We start from the raw sequence: 19735 nt of genomic DNA, 5'->3' as shown, positions 1-19735 counted from the left end.
TGTTAAGGATTCTTAAGCAGATTTGACTCTTAATTATTCTTGTTGGCTGGGGAATTCTGGGAGTTGAAGTCCACACATCTTAAAGTGGCCAAGGTTGAGAAACATCATAGAGCGATGAAGAGCCATACCCTTACAGTGGGAGCCAGTAGAGGGCAGCTGAAAACAGCCCTGCTCCTCCTACCCAGGGCAAGCAGGCTCAGAAAAAACCCTTTAGGGTCTCCCAAAATTCTCTGGTTCCAAAGCACATAATGGAAGATCCATGCATAAAGGAGGCAGAAGTACCTTGTGTATTTAATATGTTGTTATCAACATCATCATCAATATGCCCACAGCCATTGCCTATATAAACATTGCCTAGATTTATTTACCTCTAAAACCCAGAATGGAACTGCATCAACGTGCACCCAGAGCATTCAATTCTCTTTTGGAAGCAAAACTGGTCCTGCCCTCTGCAAACCCATCACTCTGAGGCTTCGAGCGTTTTTAAGATGTAGGAAGCTGCTTCCCACTTTATATGTTGCATTTGAAACTCCACAGTCAAAGGCACGGGCTGGCTGAGTAGCAAATCGGTTCCCTCGGGTGAGTCTTTCTTGCGACCCTTTCCTTCCAAAAAAAAAAAAAAAAAGCTTGGCTTCACACATTGCAGTAGGGCAAGATCATAGTTTGCTCAACAAGCTACAACAGGTTTGGACATGGCACTTAGCCAGTAATAAATCACAGCCTTAGCAGTTGTGCAACGTCACCCTTCCTTTCTGAACCTCTGAACCCAATCCATCTGTCTCATGGTGTGAACTTCCTCATGCACAAAACCATGTGGACGCATTCAAAAGCCACCCTAATCCTGTGTCCTCCAACTGGCTGTAATGGTATGTGAGAAAGACCTTGGGAGATGAGGCCAAGAGACGCTGCCTAGGGAATGGTCAGATCAGAGAGGGCAGAGCCCACAGCTGCATAACAGGCAGAGAAAGAGGCTCAGAAGGGACCCTCCCTAGTTTCTCCAAAATGGTGGGAGATTTGTACTTTTGGACTCGCAAGATTCTGTCAATGTAGCTTTGCAATAAAGTAGAAGTAGCTCATCTGGTCGTGTTTCCCGTCTGGTCCACCTGGGAAGGCTGACGCCGGCTCATGCAGGCTGAGGGCTCTCAAAGTGGAAATCCAATGCAAGTCAAGTGCACAGCTTGGAGAAAGTCAGCACCACCCTAGAACCTGGAGGTGTAAGGAGCCGCTCAGGCGATGGCGCTCAGTGCCTTGTGGTTTGCCAGTCGTTCTTTTTTTTAAAGTTCCTAGTCCATATGATGACAGCAAAATCCTGGCATCAAGATCTTGTACACCACTATGGGCTCAAGAAGGAAGGACGGTTGTGAAAAAGAAAAAAAAATCCAACGGCCACTTTTGAATACACTTTTAACGTTTTAGTCTTGGATGAGATTCGAAGTTTGCAGACCAAAGAACTTGGAGGGTGTCATTCAGATCGTTAAAATCCACCCACCCCTGCAAACACCCTGGAGGCTGATCCTGCGCTTTCTAGCTTACCTTTGGCAGGGGGGGTTGTTCTTCGAGAGGTTGAGATCTCGGTCCCAGATTTGGCTTTCGGGTCCTTTTTTGCGCCCTTCTTATTCTCCTGGAAAGCAGAAGGTAGGTTTGTGCGTTTCGCCGAATGGCAGCAACAGGTACTTTAAACGCATTGCTTGTTATTGTTTTTATTGCATGCTGTTTTTGTTTTTATTTAACACTTTTTTATTTCATGCAGTTTTTGTTTTTGTTTAATATTACTTTTATTTTTATTTAATACTGCTTTTTGTTCTTATTTTGTGTTTTTGTTTTTATTTAATGTTACTTTTATTTTTATTTAACACTGCTTTCTGTTGTCATTTAATATTGTTCACCACCGAGAGTCGCTTGTTGAGATGGGCGGCTATGTAAATCGATCAAATAAATAAATACATTTCCACGCAGTCGGCACAACGGGATTTCGAAACGGCAGATCCCTCCCTTGGTGGGTACCTTGTCTTTGGGCGACGGTGGTGGGACGTTCAGCTCGGTAATCTGTACCCCGAAGTCGCAGACGGTCTCAACCAACGAAGCTCCTGCTAAGAGTTTTTCTAAGCTGACGTGAACAGAGCCCAGGGTCTTCACGGTCGGGGGCTCGCTTCGGAGCTCTGGGGAAGGGGGTTTCTTTTTCTTCCCACCCTGGTCGGACACAGGAGAGAATTCATTCGAGGACGACGTCTAATTCACAGCTGGCTCGGAAGAGGGATGCCATCTCAGAAATGCAGTGTGGTTTCAGACTCCTAATTCCCTTCCAAATATATAATCTGCACTGGAAAGATTTCCTTTCTTGTTACTATCGGAGTTAAAGGGGTTGTGAAAAGGGGGTCTTGAAGAAAACTGAATAGATAACTTATTCCGCGCCTAAAGCCGCAAGCGTTTGCAACTGCCAATTCTTCCAGCCCAGTGCTGGGATGACAACCCGCAGGGTTCCCTCCCAAAATGGCCTTTGGCCTAGCTAGCAGGATAAAGTCCAGCGTTAGCATTGGGGGGGAATGGCCGTAAGAGAAGCTGGTCAGTCCCGCTGAATTCTGTGGTGCTTGCTTCTAAGTGGACAGGTGAAAGGTTCAAATCCCCCCTTTCCCGTTTTCATTTTCCAAAGTGTCTGCCCTTGCGTCAGGCAGGATAAATTTCTTCCAGATAAATTAGAATTAGGAAATCAAAGAAGACTATCCGAAGAAAAACGTAGCGTGTGTTCCTTGTTATTCTGACATCTATATTCCCTCCTTCCACTGAAAACTCAAGGCTAGTGCACAGGAAGTCTCCTTTATTTTATCTTCACAAGAACAGCAACCCTACAAAGTAGAACTGGCTGAGAAATAGTGGCTAGGTGTACGCAACATGCTTCACATGCTTTATTGAGCAAACTGCAGTTGGCTGGGCTTGAACAAGACCTAAACCAGTGTTTCTCAACTTCAGCCATTTAAGCAAGGCTGGTTGGGGAATTCTGGGAATTGAAGTTGACTTAGCTTGAAGTTGCCAAGGTTGAGAAACACTGATCTAAACACTGATTTACAATCCACAACAGCTGGCTTCACACACTGGTTTAAGCCAGAATGAAGCCCAACTGCATCACGGCGTAACCTGCGGTGTGAACCAGGCCACAAACTGACTCAGGACCACGTTGGCAGGCTCCTCCCAACCCACTGAACCTGCTTATTGAACTGGTCCATTTTCTGGGTTCAAACAATTGACTGGACCCTAACTTAATGAAACCAGCTGGGTTCCCCATAGACACTACGCCGGAGAAAAAAATTAACCAAGGTTAACAGTCACCGAGGGTGGCATGCTGCACAAATGCAGCCCCTTGTTCTTCAGCTAATCTGGGTTGGTGTGTTGCGTGGATATAGCCAGGGAACAGGATGTGCGTTGGGTCTCCTTAGTCCAGAGGGAAGAGAGGACAAGACACAGCTCCGGGGGTGACAGGTCTTAAAAAGGGTGGGGCTTTGATGGCATGGTTGTGGCCACCATCATGACTTTTTTGACACACAGACCCCTGCCACGGATGCTGCCGCACAGATCCTTCTCCTGGCTCCATCTGCTTCCAGCAGTTCTCAAAAGGAGCCTCAAATCCAGCCCCAGCCTTACCTTTTTGGTCTCTTTGGCCTTCTCTTTCTCCTTCTTTCCTTTCTCTGCCTTCCCTGCATCGGCTTTTCCTTTCTCTCCTTTCCCCTTGCTTTTCTTGCTTGGGCCTTCTTCAGGAGTGAGGACCACGGGCCAGGAGACCACCTGGAGAGCCAAAAGCGTGTTTCATTGCTACAGAAGAAGGCAAGAGTGTGAGGGAGGAGGAAGAAGGATGGCTCCCCCCCAACCATCTTGCAATCATTCCTCTGCCCCCCCACCCCCCAAATAAGTTTCCTGAAGTGTCAACCAAAGGAAAAAAAAATTAAGGCTTGCAATGAAAGGCAGAAATGTCTTTACTGCAGCCAAAGATTCGTCAGGCAAAAACTCCCTCGAAGTTTGGAAGGCCCAGTTTAAGGGAAGACAAAGGATTGAGCTCTGCCAGACGGCACGACGGGCTTAAGGGAAGAGGTGTCCCATATACTGAGGGGAAAATGACGGGAGATCTCACACACACACACACACACACACAAACACGTCCGAAGAGAGATTTTTTTAGATGAAAGCACAGCACAGAGATCTACCACCTTTTCCTCCACAACGACCACGGTGGTGCCAGCAAGAAGATAGGCCTTGAGGGCAACCAGATCCTGGGTGAGATGCTCTTTCCGGTACTCGCAGTCGATGGTCTCTGCCCAAGCCTTCCCAGCAGTAGTATGGGTGTTCACTAAGGGGGGAGGAGGGGAAAACCTGCCATTTAGCAAGCAGCTCGCAACTTTCTGTTCAGCCAGCCGCCGTTCCCAGTTTCAGTGGGATGCAGTCACTTTCTGGTGAAAGGGAGTTGCTGAACCCACACACCAGTGATTCGATCGTCACTGTCGTCCTGCAAATGTTTCGGTTACCCAGACGTCCTCAACGCATAGACTGAAAATCGGAGGTTGTTCGCGGCAAAGGACAGGAACTGACTAGATTTTTTTTTTTAATCCGTTCAATCGTGTCCGATTTTTGGCGACTGCCCGGACAAGTCCCTGCAGTTTTCTTGGCAGGTTTTTCAGAAGTGGTTTGCCATTGCCTGCTTCCCAGGGCTGAGAGAGAGTGACTGGCTCAAGGTCACCCAGATGGCTTCATGCCTAGGCAGGACTAGAACTCACCGTCTCCTGGTTTCTAGCCCGGTGCCTTAACCACTACCCCAAACTGGCTCTCTCAATATTTAGATAGTACAGGTGTAAAAACACAGAAAGGAGGCTTTGGGGAAATGTGAGCTTGCACTCCATTCATTCCTGGCGCGTTTTTTTCTCCAGGCCCTGCTCACCACTTTGGCCTGGCCATGCAAAGCTCGGTTGGCGCTAACCTTGCTCAGTTCTTAGGTCAAGCGTCATGACTGCAGCCACCGTGGGGCTCCTCAAAGGCTGGGCGCCCTGCACCCCAGCAAGGCTGCACAATCCATCTTTTCTACCTGCTGGGTTTAATCTCACAAGAAGGTTACCCACCTGCCTCGGGCTGCAGATCTGGCCTGGGCGAAAACTGAGCAGGGCCGGGCTCAGGGATCTCCCCGTCTACTGTCACCCCGTGCGTGTCTGCAGCGTTCACTGCCGCCAGTGGCACACTGTGCTGGAGCAGAAACACACGTCCTTCCGTGATGCCCCCCAATGCCGCATGGGGGGTGATGCCCCCCAGCTAGGCAGGATGACAAGATTGCGGCAAAGGGATGCTTTTATCCCACACTCCCTTCGGGTGGTCCCGATTTTAAAAAGCAGTTTAAAGAAACCTTCTAAGAACAGCCATTCCCATGCTGGCTCAGGATCATGGGAGTTATAGTCCAACCCATCTGGCAGGCAGCAAGTGGAGGAAAGGCTAATCTCTCAGGCCTCCCCTCCCCCACCTCAAATCCTGGGAATTGCAATTTATAGAGGGGGGATGCCAATTACCTGGCAAAGCTCCCAAGATTACAGTCCCATCATTCTCCAAAGAAAAGGACAACACTATTAAACCGTTGGTTGAAGTCAGCATAACATGGAGATGCCGGCTCTCCTACTGCCAGGAGCAAAAAGGCTTCATGCTATTTTCTGGTTTTAAGCATAAGGGCCTTTTAAAAGGCTTTGTAACAGTGACGTGCTTTGTTTTTAATTTAGGATGGGTGTTTTTTTTTTTACTTTATCGCTAACTGCTTTTAATTCATTGCATCCCTGATTCGGTCTGTTTTTAATCGTGGCGATGCACACCCAAAGCATTTATCAACGAACAGATACATATGTTCCAAACGCTCCTACCTTGCTGGCTTCCTCGCCTGCTGTTTTTTCACCCTTGGCAAATTCATATGTCACGTAGTAGCTGTAAGTTATCACCGGGGAGTTGGGACTGTTCTCCAGTTCCTCTGGGCCAACCGGGCTGGGAACCCCTCTGATTTTGCCGATGGTGACGATCAGCTTGACCTCGTGCAGTAAGAGCTCTGGAAAAGCAGGGGACCAAAAACCTGAAGATTTTCAAGCCAGGAGCCAGCCAGGAGCCACAATGGCATCTATTTAGCAAGACGGGAAGCGTGACTTGACTTACGGAGAGAGATGTTGATCGTCTGTTTCAGCTGGCTAAAACAATCCCACAGGGTGGAAGAAACTCATTAAAAGCAAAAGGCTTTTATGCCTTTTAATAAAATCTGTTCGTCAGAAAAGGTGCTACCAGACTCCTGATTTTTGGCCGCCATAGATTAGCGCAGCTCTCCTCCTACAGTGTGGTGTAAACCAACCTTTCGCAACCTTTTGAGAACATTTTCCAGGCCGCGGGGGACCCCTGCACAGTCAGGCTCAAATATAGGCCAGAAGTCATGAAATCATTCTATTCGATTCATGGGTAGGCCTGTCTACCGTCATGAACAGTGTTCTTAAACTGAAAATAAGGAATGAAACCTGCCTCTTTAATGTGAAGTTGCCTGAATTTGAAATACTTCTTATAAATAAATCGTGATCTCCCAGGGAACCCCTAGTGGCCTCTCGCGGAACCCTGGGGTGCCCCGGGACCCTGGTGGAGAAGTCCTGATGTAGGGGGTCAGTGAAACAGGATGCGAGGAGAAACTGGCAACTGTCCATCGCAGCAAAATGTTCAACACTTGTCTTCAGCCAGGCCTGCCCATCTCCACTGCACTCCATGCCATTCGAGAAATAAAAGAGGGGGTGGGAGGGGAGGGGAAAATGTCCTAGCAGAGAAAATACAAGCACTTGGCAGGACTTCCCAATTTACTTATTTGTTTGTTTGTACCTCACATTTCTTCACCGCCCATCTCGCCAAAGCAACTCTGGGCGGTTGACAATCAGATTAAAATAATAAAAGATTAAAGTACCACAAAAACAGATTCATCCTCAAAATATAAAATATAAAATCCACGATCCAATTTCTCTCCTTCAACAAACCTTGATGGGCAGAAGAGACTGAACCCAAGGGGCCAGGGAGAACTCAGGTTGTCTCTGACCACAGATGTGCCCACAAAGGTGCCCCCGCTTTGATTTACCCAAGGGACGCAGGGGGCAAAAAACTGCATGGTGGAACTGAGTTCAGGGATGGAGGAAGACTCACCTGGGAAGCCACTCAGGTGGAGGAAGTTGTGCCTTTCGTCTGGAGTGATGATGACATCATCGAAGACAGAGATTTGGGGCAGGCTGTCGATGGCAAACCCCCGGTAACCCGGAAGGAGGGCAAAGGGGTTCCCCTGCAGAATGAGGATCCGGAGCTTGTTCAGGGTCAGGAGCTTCGAGAGGAGGCTCAGCAGGTTGGTGAAATCATTGTAGCTCAGGTCAAGGGAGACCAGATTTGGCCTAAGCGGGAGAGCAGCTTTGTCTCGGTGGGGAATCTGCCAGCTCAGCCAAGCTCCCCATCTCTGAAAAGCAGCAGTTCAGGCCAGGCTTAGAGACCCCCAGGACAGCTTCTCCTGCTGCCCAGCCACAACCGTTCGTCTCTCGGGGAAGAATAAGGTGGCGTTTTCCACCCACAGGATGCCCGAAGGAAGATTTCAAGCAGGTTGGAGGCGCGATTCATCCCCCATCCGAGTCTGACTTGTCCCCTCACTTCCCCCAGTCCCAGGACCCTCCTCCAAGCCCCCCTCTCCTGCTCCGAAAGTCGCTCTCCTTTGTCCAGGGGAACTAGGAAAACTGGATTTTGGAAAACGCCACCTCTTCCAAAAGAGAGAGTTGGTTGGCCTGACTGGGGACCCCTGCCTGCATCAGACGCCACACTTACCAGAACGTGTCCACCAGGTATTGCTCCTCCGAGGAGCCAAGGTGGCAATTGTGGCTCAGGCCCAGATGCTGCAGCCCAGCCGGGGGGCACGTGCAGAGATCCTTCAGGCTTTGCACATCGTTGCCACAGAGCTCCAGCACCTGATGGACGGAAGGGAGGAAAGGGGAAACGACAAATAGGGCGTCCCAGATTCTCCTGACAGCAGGGAAGCCTCTAGCGGTCCCAGTGCTGCCGTGCAATCGGTCCTGGCGTCTCTCACCGTGGGCTCGGTTTGCTGGCGAGTTGAACTTCGGTGGCAAGATAAGGGAGAAGGAGGGGAAGCGATAAAAGCAAATTTATCTCTCTTCTTCAACCCACAGGAAAGCCATTTTACCAAAGGACAAATATAGTAAGTTTAAGTGACGGGGTAGCCCACACATAAAAGGGAAAGGAGGCTCTCAAATTGTGCTTCAATTCTTACCATCTTTCACGTATCAGAGAAACCTGGTTCGTCTTTGTCATCTTTCAGGATGTTTTTCAACTTCCTTGCCTACTCTGGATGTCAGGGTGCATCTCGTCGTCTCCCATCCAGGAATTAATCAGGCCCAATCCTGTTTAACTCTAGAGCCCAGGCAAAAGGTTGGATATACTACAGGTAGTCCTTGCTTAACGACCACAGTTGGGACCAGAATTTCGGTTGCTAAGTGGAGTGGTCATTAAGTGAATCCAACCTGTTCTATGACCTTTGTTGCAGCGGTCGTTAAGGAAATCACCACATAGTCGTTAAGTGAATCACATGGTTCCTCATTGCTTCTGCTTGCCAGAAGCTGGGTGGGCAGGTCAAAAATGGCGATCAAGTGACCACAAGATGCTATGATGGTCATAAATGCAAACTGGTTGCCAAGCGCCCAAATTGCAATCATGTGACTGCGGGGATGCGGTGAAGGTCATAAGTGTGAAGACTGATTGTAACTCATTTTTTTCAGCAGTCATAACTCCAAACTGTCACTAAACAAATGGTTGTTAAGCAAGAACTGCCTGTAGTTGGATAGGTCCCTTTAACACCATGGTTTTTGTTTAATTTTTTTCCCCTGAGGGTAAATAGGCACAGGCTTGCCCTGTGAGTGCAAAAAAGGGCTAAGATTTATCTGCCTATGATCTGCAGTCCTGATGTAGGTCTCACCTATCTCCCCACTGAAAAATTCTGTTGCTCCAGGTCAAAATCACTGAAATGAAATAACAGTTACACAGATGCTTGCTTTTCGAATGCCTCCTCGGTTCTTTGGAAGGGAAATTAATTGTGCCCACATGAATATCTTCCCCTAACTCTCAGAAAGAGTTGGCATTGTGCTTTCTCCACAAAGAATCACACACAGTGTACCCTTCGCCATTCTTTCTAAAAACACACACACACACAGAATTTTTGCTTTTATTTACCTTCAGGCCTGGAGGGAGATTGGCAGCATAGATTGTGCTGATGTGATTCGCAGTTAAGATGAGCTCTTCCAAGTTGGGAAACTTTAACAAACCAACATCAATCTCAGTCACCTGGAAAGGGAGTCAACAGAATATGCCCTTGGGCAGCCAGAGGTCATCTAGCCTTCCCTTATTCACAGGCAGAGCCCTCTAGACCAGATGCCCAATTCAAACTCAGTGAGACTGACAAAAGAGGACATCATGCAGCAGAGACTTCTGGGTGGTGAGCAAGCAAGGCTAACCTAAATTTAGCCAGAACTTCTCATTGGCACCCAAAGGAGAAGACCCCCAAGCCGTAAGTCTAGTGTTTGAACCCAACGGATGTAAAGACTCTACAGTCCAAGTTCATCTGAGCTTCAATTGCTGGCACGTTTGGCCCTCTTCCCGAGGGAGAGCATCAACCCTTTCTGCCCAAGGGACTTGCGCGGTCAGCAGCTCACCCCTTTGTTCACGATCCGGAGCGACCTGAAGTAGGAGCAGAGGAAGGTGTTCCGGATGATGCTGGGGGACTGCACGGCCCGTTCCCGCAGCTGCTGCTCGGGGGCGCCGCAGTCGGGGGGCAATGCCCAGGGGGAGTCAGGGCACCGCAGGAAATCCGTGAGCGCCTCCACCGTTTCTTCGTTGGGCAACTGGAGGCCGTTGTGCCAGGGGAGCGTGGCCTGCCGGGGGGCGGCCAGGCCGTGGAGGTGGGGGGACCTCTGGGGGGGGAACCGGGATTTGTTCTGCGTGGAGAGAAGGCGGGGAAGCCGTGTAAGAGCGGAGCTTGGAGGATGCCCAGGAGAGCCACAGCCCACAGGCATCTCCACCCTGGCACTGAGCCATAAGGGGCCTCCTCATTGGAGTGGGCCTGGCCAAGCGTGGTCTGGGCAATGAGCCATGGCTAGCCAAACCTGGGGTTGGCCTGAAGAGCAAACGCACAGCATCAGAGGGGCTTGGCTGAGGATGCTAGGAGGTGTCACCACCGACGCCCCTCAGGGCCCCCAGCCCCCTGGGGAGGCTGCCCCAGCCTTCTTCCTGGGGGATGCCCACAGGGCTGGTGCCCTTACCCAGCTCCCGATCCCGCAAGGAAACTGGTCCAGGCATAGCCTGCGGAGGTGATCCCAGAAGGCCGCCGAGGCGCTTAGCCCCTCCATGGTGCAGCGGCTGCGCAGGGAGGAGGACCAGGCATCTAGCGTCTGCTGTTGCTAGGATACGGGATCTGGTTGCTAGGGGCGCCAAGCGACGCCAGTGGAGGGAGGAGATGCTGCCGGCTCTCAAAGGGGGCGGGGCAGGGGCGGGGTCTCTAGGTGCGCCACAAGGCGCTCCTCCCTGTTGGCCTGCAAGTCATTAATCTGGGGTTTAAATACCCACAATCAGTGCCAACTTTCCCCATTTGGCTCCTTCCAGAGACATTGGACTACAGCCCCCATCATCCCAGCAGTGGGCTGGTGGGAAAGGTTGCTAGAGTTGAACACAAACAGTTGCAGTTTTTCTTACCGTACTTTGATGCATTTTATTTTATTTATTTTATTAATAAAATCATTTTTTCTTGTGTTCTTTATATTGCAAGCCCCTCTGGAAATGTCTTGACTGGGGAGAAATCACAGTCACGCCACACTATGTCCTCATCAAGAATCCTTTCTCTCTCCCTCTCTAGATCCAACATGGACAAAAAAGTATCTGGAAAGTTAAAATTCTGGAGTTTGGAGGCAGAAGAAATAAATTAAATTAAGATAAACCATGGTTTATCTTAATGAAAACAATGAAGCAATGAAGAAGGCCCATCTTGGAGTAGTCAAACCAACATTAGAGATTCAAGCACAATAAAATACCTGTGGATGGCAGTTAGAACCAGAAACACTGCGATCAACATTTATTTTAAAAATGGGTCCATGTAATAACAGAGTAATAAAGTATTCAAAAGTAATAAAGTATTCAGCCTCATCCATCCTGGGCCATGATTTTGGCTCTCTAAAAGACTTTTGCCCTGGGACTTTAGTGTAGTTCAAAATTCCCTGTTTCTGTTCCTGGCAGAAATGTGTAACCAAATTCCCCCCTCCTTCAACTGCCTGCTGTAATGCATGTCTCACAGACAAGATTAACATCGACTGGTGCTCACTCAGGATCCATCTTAACCACTTTATCTCTTCCTTTTCCTATTTCTGTGGGCTAAAAAAAAACCCCAAAGTGAAGAAAAAAAATCATATCCACAGATCACAGTTTAAACATTGACAGGAGTGACTAACGTTTCCCAAGTTCAAAACTGGATAAAGGGAAAGCAATACAAAGAAATTGTTTCCGTGAGATATAATTACTTGTACTTTTCAATTAAAAAAAGAGAGAAAAAAAAGAAGCATTTCCTTCATTCTTAGGGTTTTTCCAGTGTGTGTGTGTGTGGGGTGCGGGAGGACTAAAAATATGAACAGTTTCCACAAGATATAATTATTTGTGCTTTTCAGTAAAATAAATCAGTAAAATTACTTGTGCCTTCAGTAAAAAAATAAAATGCTTCATCCCCAGGTTTTTCCAGTCTGGGGTGTGTGTGTGGGGTCACCAAGAGTCCATTGGGATTGGGCAGCTAATAAATTAAAATGAAGACGACTAAAGTCTTAAAAAAGGGGGGGGGGGAATTGCTGATGACTAAATCTTCATCAAACAGCCAAGAAAAAGTACAGCCTTGCAGGTGATGCAGTCACAGGGGTGAAAATTAACCTGTTAAAAAGAAAAGCTTTACCTGTTTTATTTCTACCTGCCAAGCTGCCGTTAAAAGCACAGGCAGTCCTCCATCCTACAAGCTTTTTGAAATCCACTGCCTGCTGAGGGGAGAAGCCCTTTTCCATTGAAGAAATTAAATGCTCTCTCTCTATATACAAACACACACACATATACACACACACAAACACATTTCAGGTTTATGCATTTGGCCTATATAAAATCCTGGGTCAGTAAACATGCCCTGTTTTGCGATGATCAAGTTAGGTTTTGGTCTAGAGAAATTATTAAACCCATACAAATATTTATTTATTTCTGGTGAGTGTCCAAGCCACTGTCCTGGATGAGACCCAGAGCATCCAGGAGTACATCAGTAAAATGGCACCTAAAGATGAGCTGCCGAGAGACTGCCTGAGGCAGCAGCAGACATGGAAGGAAGGTCAAGCAGAGGAAGTGCTGTGGCAAGACAAGGCCCTGCATGGGATGTACCATCGACAGACAGCTGAGGTGGCTGACACTGGGAAATCCTACCAGTGGCTGGAAAGGGCTGGCCTAAAAGACAGCCCCGAGGCACTGATCATAGCAGCACAAGAACAGGCACCAAGCACCAGATCCACAGAAGCAGGGGTCCACCACACTAGACAGGGCCCGAGGTGCAGACTGTGCAGAGAGGCCTCAGAGAGAGTCCAGCACACAGTGGCAGGGTGTAAGGTGCAGGCAGGAACAGCATACACTGAACGGCACAACCAAGTAGCTGGCATTGTATACAGAAACATTTGCACAGCGTATGCGCTAGACCCTCCCAAATCCAGATGGGAGATTCCACAGAAGGTCGTGGAGAATGACAGGGCTAAGATCCACATCCAGACAGACAGGCAGGTACTGGCCAGTCAACTGGACATCGTAGTAATAGACAAGAACCAGAAGACAGTGGTGGTGATGGATGTAGTGGTGCCAGGTGACAGCAACATCAGGAGGAACGGGGATGAGAAGCTGGAGAAGGACCAGGGCCTGAAGGAGGAACTAGAGAAGATGTGGAATGTGAAGGCCAAAGTGGTCCCAGCGGTGGTAGGGGCACTTGGGGCTGAAACTCCCAAGCTGGGCGAGGGGCTCCAACAGATCCCAGGAGCAGCATCAGAGCTCTCTGTCCAGAAGAGTGCAGTGCCAGGAACAGCCGAGATCCTGCGCAGGACCCTCAAACTCCCAGGCCTCTGGAGGAGGACCCAAGGTTGAGGAAGACACATACCAGCTAGAGGTCAGAAGGAATTTTTTTATATATACACACACACACAAACACATCCATCCCTGAAATATTTTCGAAGGGGAAAGGAGAATGGAATTCTGTATTTCTCATTAGCTGGACACAACTGTGCCATTATTAGATCAAGGGTCCAATTGATTGCTAATTGTGTAATCCAGCGTTCATAGTAGGGAGCTTGGAAACGCTTCCCAGTTCTAGGATTGTAGATGTGAATGTGCTACGTCCAGCCCTGAACAAGGAAACTGACATTTGCCCCCGTCTTAATAGGGCAAGTAAAAGGTGGGAGGGTTGGCAACATCCAGCCCCTTGGGCCTTCTCCGGCCGCTCCAATGGAGAATGGAATTCGGTCAAAGGCCACGTCAAGGAAAGGAAGGCAGAGAGGGATAAATCACAGTGAAATCTGGGCCCTCCATCACAACGCAGTGACTCCTGAGAAAGTCCCCTGGATGGAAATATAACGAAAGCATCACAGTCTAATTCCTGGGTGGGAGGGAAGCAGGCCGTCCCGTTCATTGGAAAAAAGAAATGCACAGGGCTGATCAAAACAGGGCTGACTAATTTCTCACGTTATCAGTATATCTGGCTTCGAAACTCTATTTCCGTAGGCATCAGTGAGATAGCAGAATTTAAAAAAAAAATTAAAAAAAATCAGCGCTGCCTGTTTAGAGTCCCAAATGATACTACAGTAAGCCTTCAACTAACCTCAGTTTAGATGCAATGGACAAACCCTGTCCCCGCTGTAGGCCTCTGCAAAAGCCCATCTTCATAAAAGGGACATGAGGCTCTCATACCCTTCCCCTCCATTTATCTGATCAAACAAGGCCTTGCTGTTCTCTAGTTTGTGGTCAGCAGAATCCAATGCCGGGGTCTCTACAGGGAGAAGGGTCGACGAAGTCAAGATGGCGGCTGCAAGCCGGCATGCGATCAAAGCCCTTGTTTTCACAGAACGCACGTCACAATCGGTCCCATCACGGGACATGGGACCAGTGGAAATCCAATTTCCAGCAAATCTTGCAATTGAACAGATAAGCATCATGGCAGCTGCCCCCACCCCCTGCCCAATGTGGGAAATCAATATGGGATTACCATAGGAAACTGATCAGAATCAGTCTGGGTGTGCATCATCAGGGTAGGAAATAGATACCATCATTTCCCCGGGAGGGAGCATAAATACGGTGCGATCCACAGCAGAAGCAGAGAAGCAAACTTAAAACAGTAAACCGAAAGTTGAAGGTGATTTCTGACCGAAGACTCTGTTCACCATGCTTAAAGGTAAGCGTATTTTAAACTTTGGGTCCAAAGGATGGGTTATTTTTGGGTACGGTATTCAGTCTTGCAATGCAAATGGCTGGAAACCTCCCCTACTGCAAATAGGCAAGAGCAGTGATTCATGCACCCTCTTCATTTCGGGATCCAGATGTGCTCAAGGGCACCTGGGCTACACTTTGTCCCCGAGCCAAGCTCTTTGGGTGAAACTCCTTCCAAAATCAATGCAGAAGTTGAGAAGAGTTGATGGAAGGCACTAGGGCAGTGTTTCTCAACCTCAGCAACTTTAAGATCTGTGGACTTCAATTCCCAGAATTCCCCAGCCAGCAAGGCTGGCTGGGGAATTCTGGGAGTTGAAGTCCACAGATCTTAAAAGTTGCTGAGGTTGAGAAACACTGTGCCAGGGGATAATACGGGAGGTTAGAAAACCCTCACTTTTTACCATTAATCAATCAAAATATTAATTTTGATATTGATCGGGCTGGGGCAGAAAGCGATCCTTTCTTCTAGTGCCTTGGTTTCGGTTTTAAAGAAAGCAAGAGGCTACAGTGAAAATTAACGTTGACAAAACGTCTCTGGAGTTTCAGGGGGGAGGGTGCACGATTAAAAAGGATGGGAAGGTCTGTCTAATCCCGAGTCCCAATCGGCAGCGATAAGGCATGGACTAGGTCTTTAGGACTTTATCACTGCATCGTTGGTGACCAAGTCTCACAGCAGCTGGAAAGCGGGGAAGGGATCTGTTTTCAGATCTGAAAGAATCCATGGAACGCTTGGCCTCCCTGGGTGAAAGCCACCATTTTAAGTCACAACCCTGTTTACAAGGACTCACGAGATTTCTTTGCTTTCCCAACAGAAGTGGCTACGTTGGTTGTCGTCCTCTGGTGCACCCATGCATTTCCAACTGCAATTGCCCCAAACAAATATAAACCGACCTTGGATCGATTATATTGTGATGCAGAATCACTTTTTGGAGACTATGTAAGTGTGCTGGACTCATCCCCTTATCCCTGGCCATGTTGACTATTAAAAAGGGAGACCCTGAAGCAGTGTTTCTCAACCATGGCAACTTGAAGATGGGTGGACTTCAAGTCCTGGAATTCCCCAGCCAGCCATGCTGGTTGGGGAATTCTGGGACTTGAAGTCCACCCACCTTCAAGCTGCCAAGGTTGAGAAACATGGCCCTGAAGCCCACAGCGACTTTTTACATCCTTTCCTTCCTGCTCGGCAGGTCGGACTGAGGTGTCTGTCTTCCCATCCGTCTGTTTCTTGTGCAATACCAGAGTCCCTTATTCTGTAACAGTGGCATTCAGCTGTTACCAATCTAGCATCTTCCTTCTCCCAGCTTGTTTCAAGAGATGGATAGAAAGCCCAGGGCGGCATCTGAGGAAACAATTCCAGATGGAGCATGCACCTCCTCCTGATAAAAGAGAAGGGTTAGGGTTAGAGGAGGGCAGAAAGACAATAAAATATAGGCTGGCCTTTGGGGGGTTAGTTGGGAAACCAAGTTTAACCTAAGCAAACCTTTGGTTCTATTTCCATAGAAAAATGGCAAACACCTCCCTCACGAAATGAGGCAAGCCATTGAAAAGGTATTTTCCGGACCCAACTGCAATTTCACAAAAGCACCCGGAAAGAGAGAGGGATGTGAGATTATCCAGGCTTACCATGAGCTGTTTGCCAGGCTGAACAAGACGGAACACGATAAACTGCTTGAGCCCTTGATGGCCAACCACAGCTTTTCCTCCGTCATCGAGTATCAGGGGAACTACCTGAAAAGTCACTGTCCTCAAGGAGCACAAATCAATGTCATGCGTATCAGCTATCCGAACTTTAACCATCAACCCTCAAGACAAAACATGTTTTACTATATTTTTGAGCATTATAAAAATTGCAGCCTGACCCTTTGGAGAGAGCAGTTAACGCCGGAAGTCGACGAAAGTAATTTGTGTGCATCAAAGTAACTGAGAACCTGTAGCTGATGCTTCTCTGCCAAGCCCCCTTCCCCAACACGAAGCCCATCATTCACGCTCAGCAAGGTCACTGCTTTGCCAGCGAGGATGATGGGAGTGGTTGTACAGTACATCTGGAGGGGGTAAGGCTGGGGAAAGCCATGGCAATGAAAGCAAAGCTGCCCTGTTGCCCATACTTAGCATATTCCCAGCTGAGGCTGTTAAACACACGTCAACTGAATTTGGCAGGTCTCTCTCTCTTTTTTAAAGAATTTTATTAATTTTTCAAAGTATAGTTAAAAGGCAAAGTACAAAATACAGAAAAGGGCAGGTCTCCTTTTGAGTAACTGGGTTTTGGATAGGTGGAGGAGTATGTCCCTAGAGTAAGTTAATGTTATTTATAAAGCAGATATTTATTTTATTTAAAATTGAGTTTTAATTACAACCCTTTTATCCATGTATTTTTTTTACAATGTGTGTATTTAAATATACTTAAATTATGAAGAATACCAGTTGGATGCCTTTATTCTTTATTGCTTTGAACATGTATATGCTGTATTTTTTCTGTGTTAGAACCAACACTTGGGTGAAAACGTTTTAATTAATAATAGCTGAGTAAAAGAGAGCTATTAGTTTTAAGTCATACATTTCAGGTTAGTGTATGTCCTGCTGAATTTAGTGGGTCTTACTTTTGAGTGGAGATGTTTATAGTATGATATATATACACGTATTAATATAATAATACTGAAAACAGATCCTTAGTCTATTTAAAACCCATTTTTGTAATTACCATTTATGAATGTTTAGTATTTCATATTTAATAATATAATTGATGAAAAATATTCCTTTACTACAGAAAGTTTCATTGCTTTCAGGGAGAAATCAGTTATCTTATTATATTTAAATATATTTAAAATATTTGGATTATGAACTGAATGTATTTAAAAGATGTTCTTGAGTGAGAATATTTTAATTAAGGAATGCTATTAAGGTGCTACTGAAAATTAAGTTTACTATTTTAAATGAACATGCTTCAATTCTAAGTGAGCCATGTCTTAAATGGAAAAACAGCATCTGTATGTAATTAATAAACAAACAAACAAAAACAGAGTGGTTTCTTCCCATGATTTGGAAACAATCTTTCAGTTATTTTATTTCTGTCTTCTAGGGTATTAGTTATTCCCATCTATTAACATGCCAAATCATTTTAAATTTGATTTAAATTGGGTTTTGGGTTTAATTTAAATTCCATCTTCGTGAAAATCATTTTTGAAGCCTGGAGCTCACCAATTCCTCTGTGGACTTTGATAAAAGAAAATACTGCAGAACATGAGGATGATGTACAGGTATCATTTGAACATCCCATGCAACTTGCAGGCAAAACCACACCAGCAAGTCAGGTTTTACAGATCACACCTCCTTGTCCTCCAGCTCCTAAAAAAATGAAATCAAAGGTTTTATATACCCACAGTCTCTTTACAAGGGGTGACGTCTCAAGAGAGGGAATGGGAGCTTCAAGGTTTCCAGACTGTGTCCATTTTCACGCTCAATCCAGAAATCCAGCCACTGGACTCCACAGCAGACAGCCTGCATGCCGTGTGGCCAAGCCCGATGGATTTTATGCGCATGCTACAAGGTTGAGATGTGGGGTAGTGAGCAGCTGGTGCAAAAATCACACCTCACAGGCTAAGAGCATCTGAACAGCACTAAATCATCTTCCAACACTTGCCAACCTCTGAAACTCTGAGCTGATCTAAACAGGATGTGTTTATCTACCGCATGGACGCAAGAAAAGTTCAAACCGTGTGTGCGTGTGTGTACGCGCGTGTTGCCTCCACATCTCTTTAGCAATCCTGGTTGAAGGCAAAAATGTTAGGACTCTTTAAAATTTTGGGGAAGTTTGGGGACAATGGTTAAGGTCAGAAAGCTAAGGCACCCGTTTCATCTCTGCCCCCCCCCCTCCACGCGCTTAAATGGATGCTCCCAAGTGTTTCTGCAGCATGGTCCGAAAGCCGCACGCTCCTAAACCCGATGATCTAGCATCCCAAGGCAGGCACCCTGACCGAGTTACATATGACAAGCTTGAGAGAAGGCACGCTTTCTCCTCAAAAATAGCATTTATTTCTGTTGTCTTGTACAAAAAAAAAAAGGACAATGCAATGGCACTATTGAAACTGAAGCAATGGCCACAAAATAGAAGTTTCATGCATCAGAAATTGAGATAACAAGGCTGCCTCTCGAGTCTGCAGCCTTCCAAAAGGTCTGTTTATAAAACGGGGGGGGGGGGGAAGGAAGATATTCATTACACAAGCTTCATCTTTTCCAGCGGCAAACGGAGTACAGGTTGCCCAAACAAGGATTTCAGACTCTGAACAGGTAAAATATCTCTGCAGAGGCTAGTGATCCTGATTCCATTGCTAAAAGAAAACGCATCAGCCCCAAACCCCTGCAGAACAATGGCAGCGAAACTGCGTTGGCGGTGTTTTTACCAAGCCGTCCCAAACGTTGCCTGCCGATCACCCCTCTTCTGCTCCACCCAGCTGATAAAAGGGATTGTGAAGAAGAACGAAGAGATGCAGCTGATGTGAAAAGAGCTGAGCCAAACGCATCGCATTCCTGGGTACCCAGCTTTTCAAGGGCTGGCCACAAAAGGCAACCCTCCAGACCCAGTTTTCTGGGTCTAGAGTGGCGTTTCTTGAACTGGGCCACTTTTAAGATGGCTGGCTGGGGAATTCTGGGGGTTGAAGTCCACACGTCTTAAAGTGGCCCAGTTCAAGAAACACTGCTCTAGAGCGTAAAAGCTGCCCCAGAGGAATCTGTTACAGGGAAGACCGTTGCTCTCTTCTGGTGCCTGAAGATTGTGGGGGGGGGGGATTTTGGTTAACCGAGGGCTAGAGTTTAAATCACAATCTGTGGAGCTCTGCTCTCTGAACTCAGATGCTTTTCAACCATAGTGGTCCAAAGAGCTACATTTATTTATTGCATTTCCAGAGAAACAGCTTATCTTACCCATGAGATAATTTCTATCTCCACACAGTTTAGAACAGTGTTTCTCAACCTTGGCAACTTTACGGTGTGTGGACTCCAACTCCCAGAATTCTGGGAGTTGAAGTCCACACACCGTAAAGTTGCCAAGGTTGAGAGACACTGGTTTGGAGGTTTGGGTCAACTGCATCCCCCGGTTGCTATCAGTATTTGCTTGCAGATCCCGCTGTACTCTGCGGAGCTTTACACTCAAGGCTGATAGAACATACGGCACCCTGTGGCAAAGCAGGGC

The 19735-nt window shown here is 47.2% G+C and overlaps 1 protein-coding gene across 1 annotated transcript; it reads right to left on the bottom strand.

Annotated features, from left to right (window-relative positions):
- Positions 1-366: 366 nt before the first annotated feature.
- LRRC43 (leucine rich repeat containing 43) lies at positions 367-10617 on the bottom strand. The gene is made up of 12 exons (XM_063315844.1): positions 10338-10617; positions 9732-10013; positions 9253-9363; positions 7837-7976; positions 7177-7415; positions 5859-6058; positions 5100-5286; positions 4197-4336; positions 3637-3777; positions 2005-2229; positions 1534-1621; positions 367-603 (listed from the first exon to the last, which is right to left on the bottom strand). The coding sequence occupies exons 1-12, from the start codon at positions 10422-10424 to the stop codon at positions 461-463; spliced, it is 1983 nt and encodes a 660-aa protein (XP_063171914.1). The 5' UTR covers positions 10425-10617; the 3' UTR covers positions 367-460.
- Between the last annotated feature and the right edge of the window lie 9118 nt (positions 10618-19735).

This window comes from Candoia aspera, chromosome 15 (genome assembly GCF_035149785.1).
Source record: "Candoia aspera isolate rCanAsp1 chromosome 15, rCanAsp1.hap2, whole genome shotgun sequence".
NCBI classification, from domain to species: Eukaryota; Metazoa; Chordata; class Lepidosauria; order Squamata; family Boidae; genus Candoia; species Candoia aspera.
Note: the sequence above shows the minus strand (reverse complement) of the source record. Positions and strands in the feature narration are given on the sequence as shown.

Bases quoted from the DNA above. Each gene is read 5' to 3' on its own strand.
- LRRC43 (XM_063315844.1), bottom strand. From the start codon at position 10,424: ATGGAGGGGCTAAGCGCCTCGGCGGCCTTCTGGGATCACCTCCGCAGG. The intron at 3,778-4,196 runs GTGGTAGATCTC...TTGGCTCTCCAG, and splicing joins TGGTCGTTGTGGAGGAAAAG to GTGGTCTCCTGGCCCGTGGT. The intron at 2,230-3,636 runs GTAAGGCTGGGG...GCTGTGAATTAG, and splicing joins AGGCCAAAGAGACCAAAAAG to ACGTCGTCCTCGAATGAATT.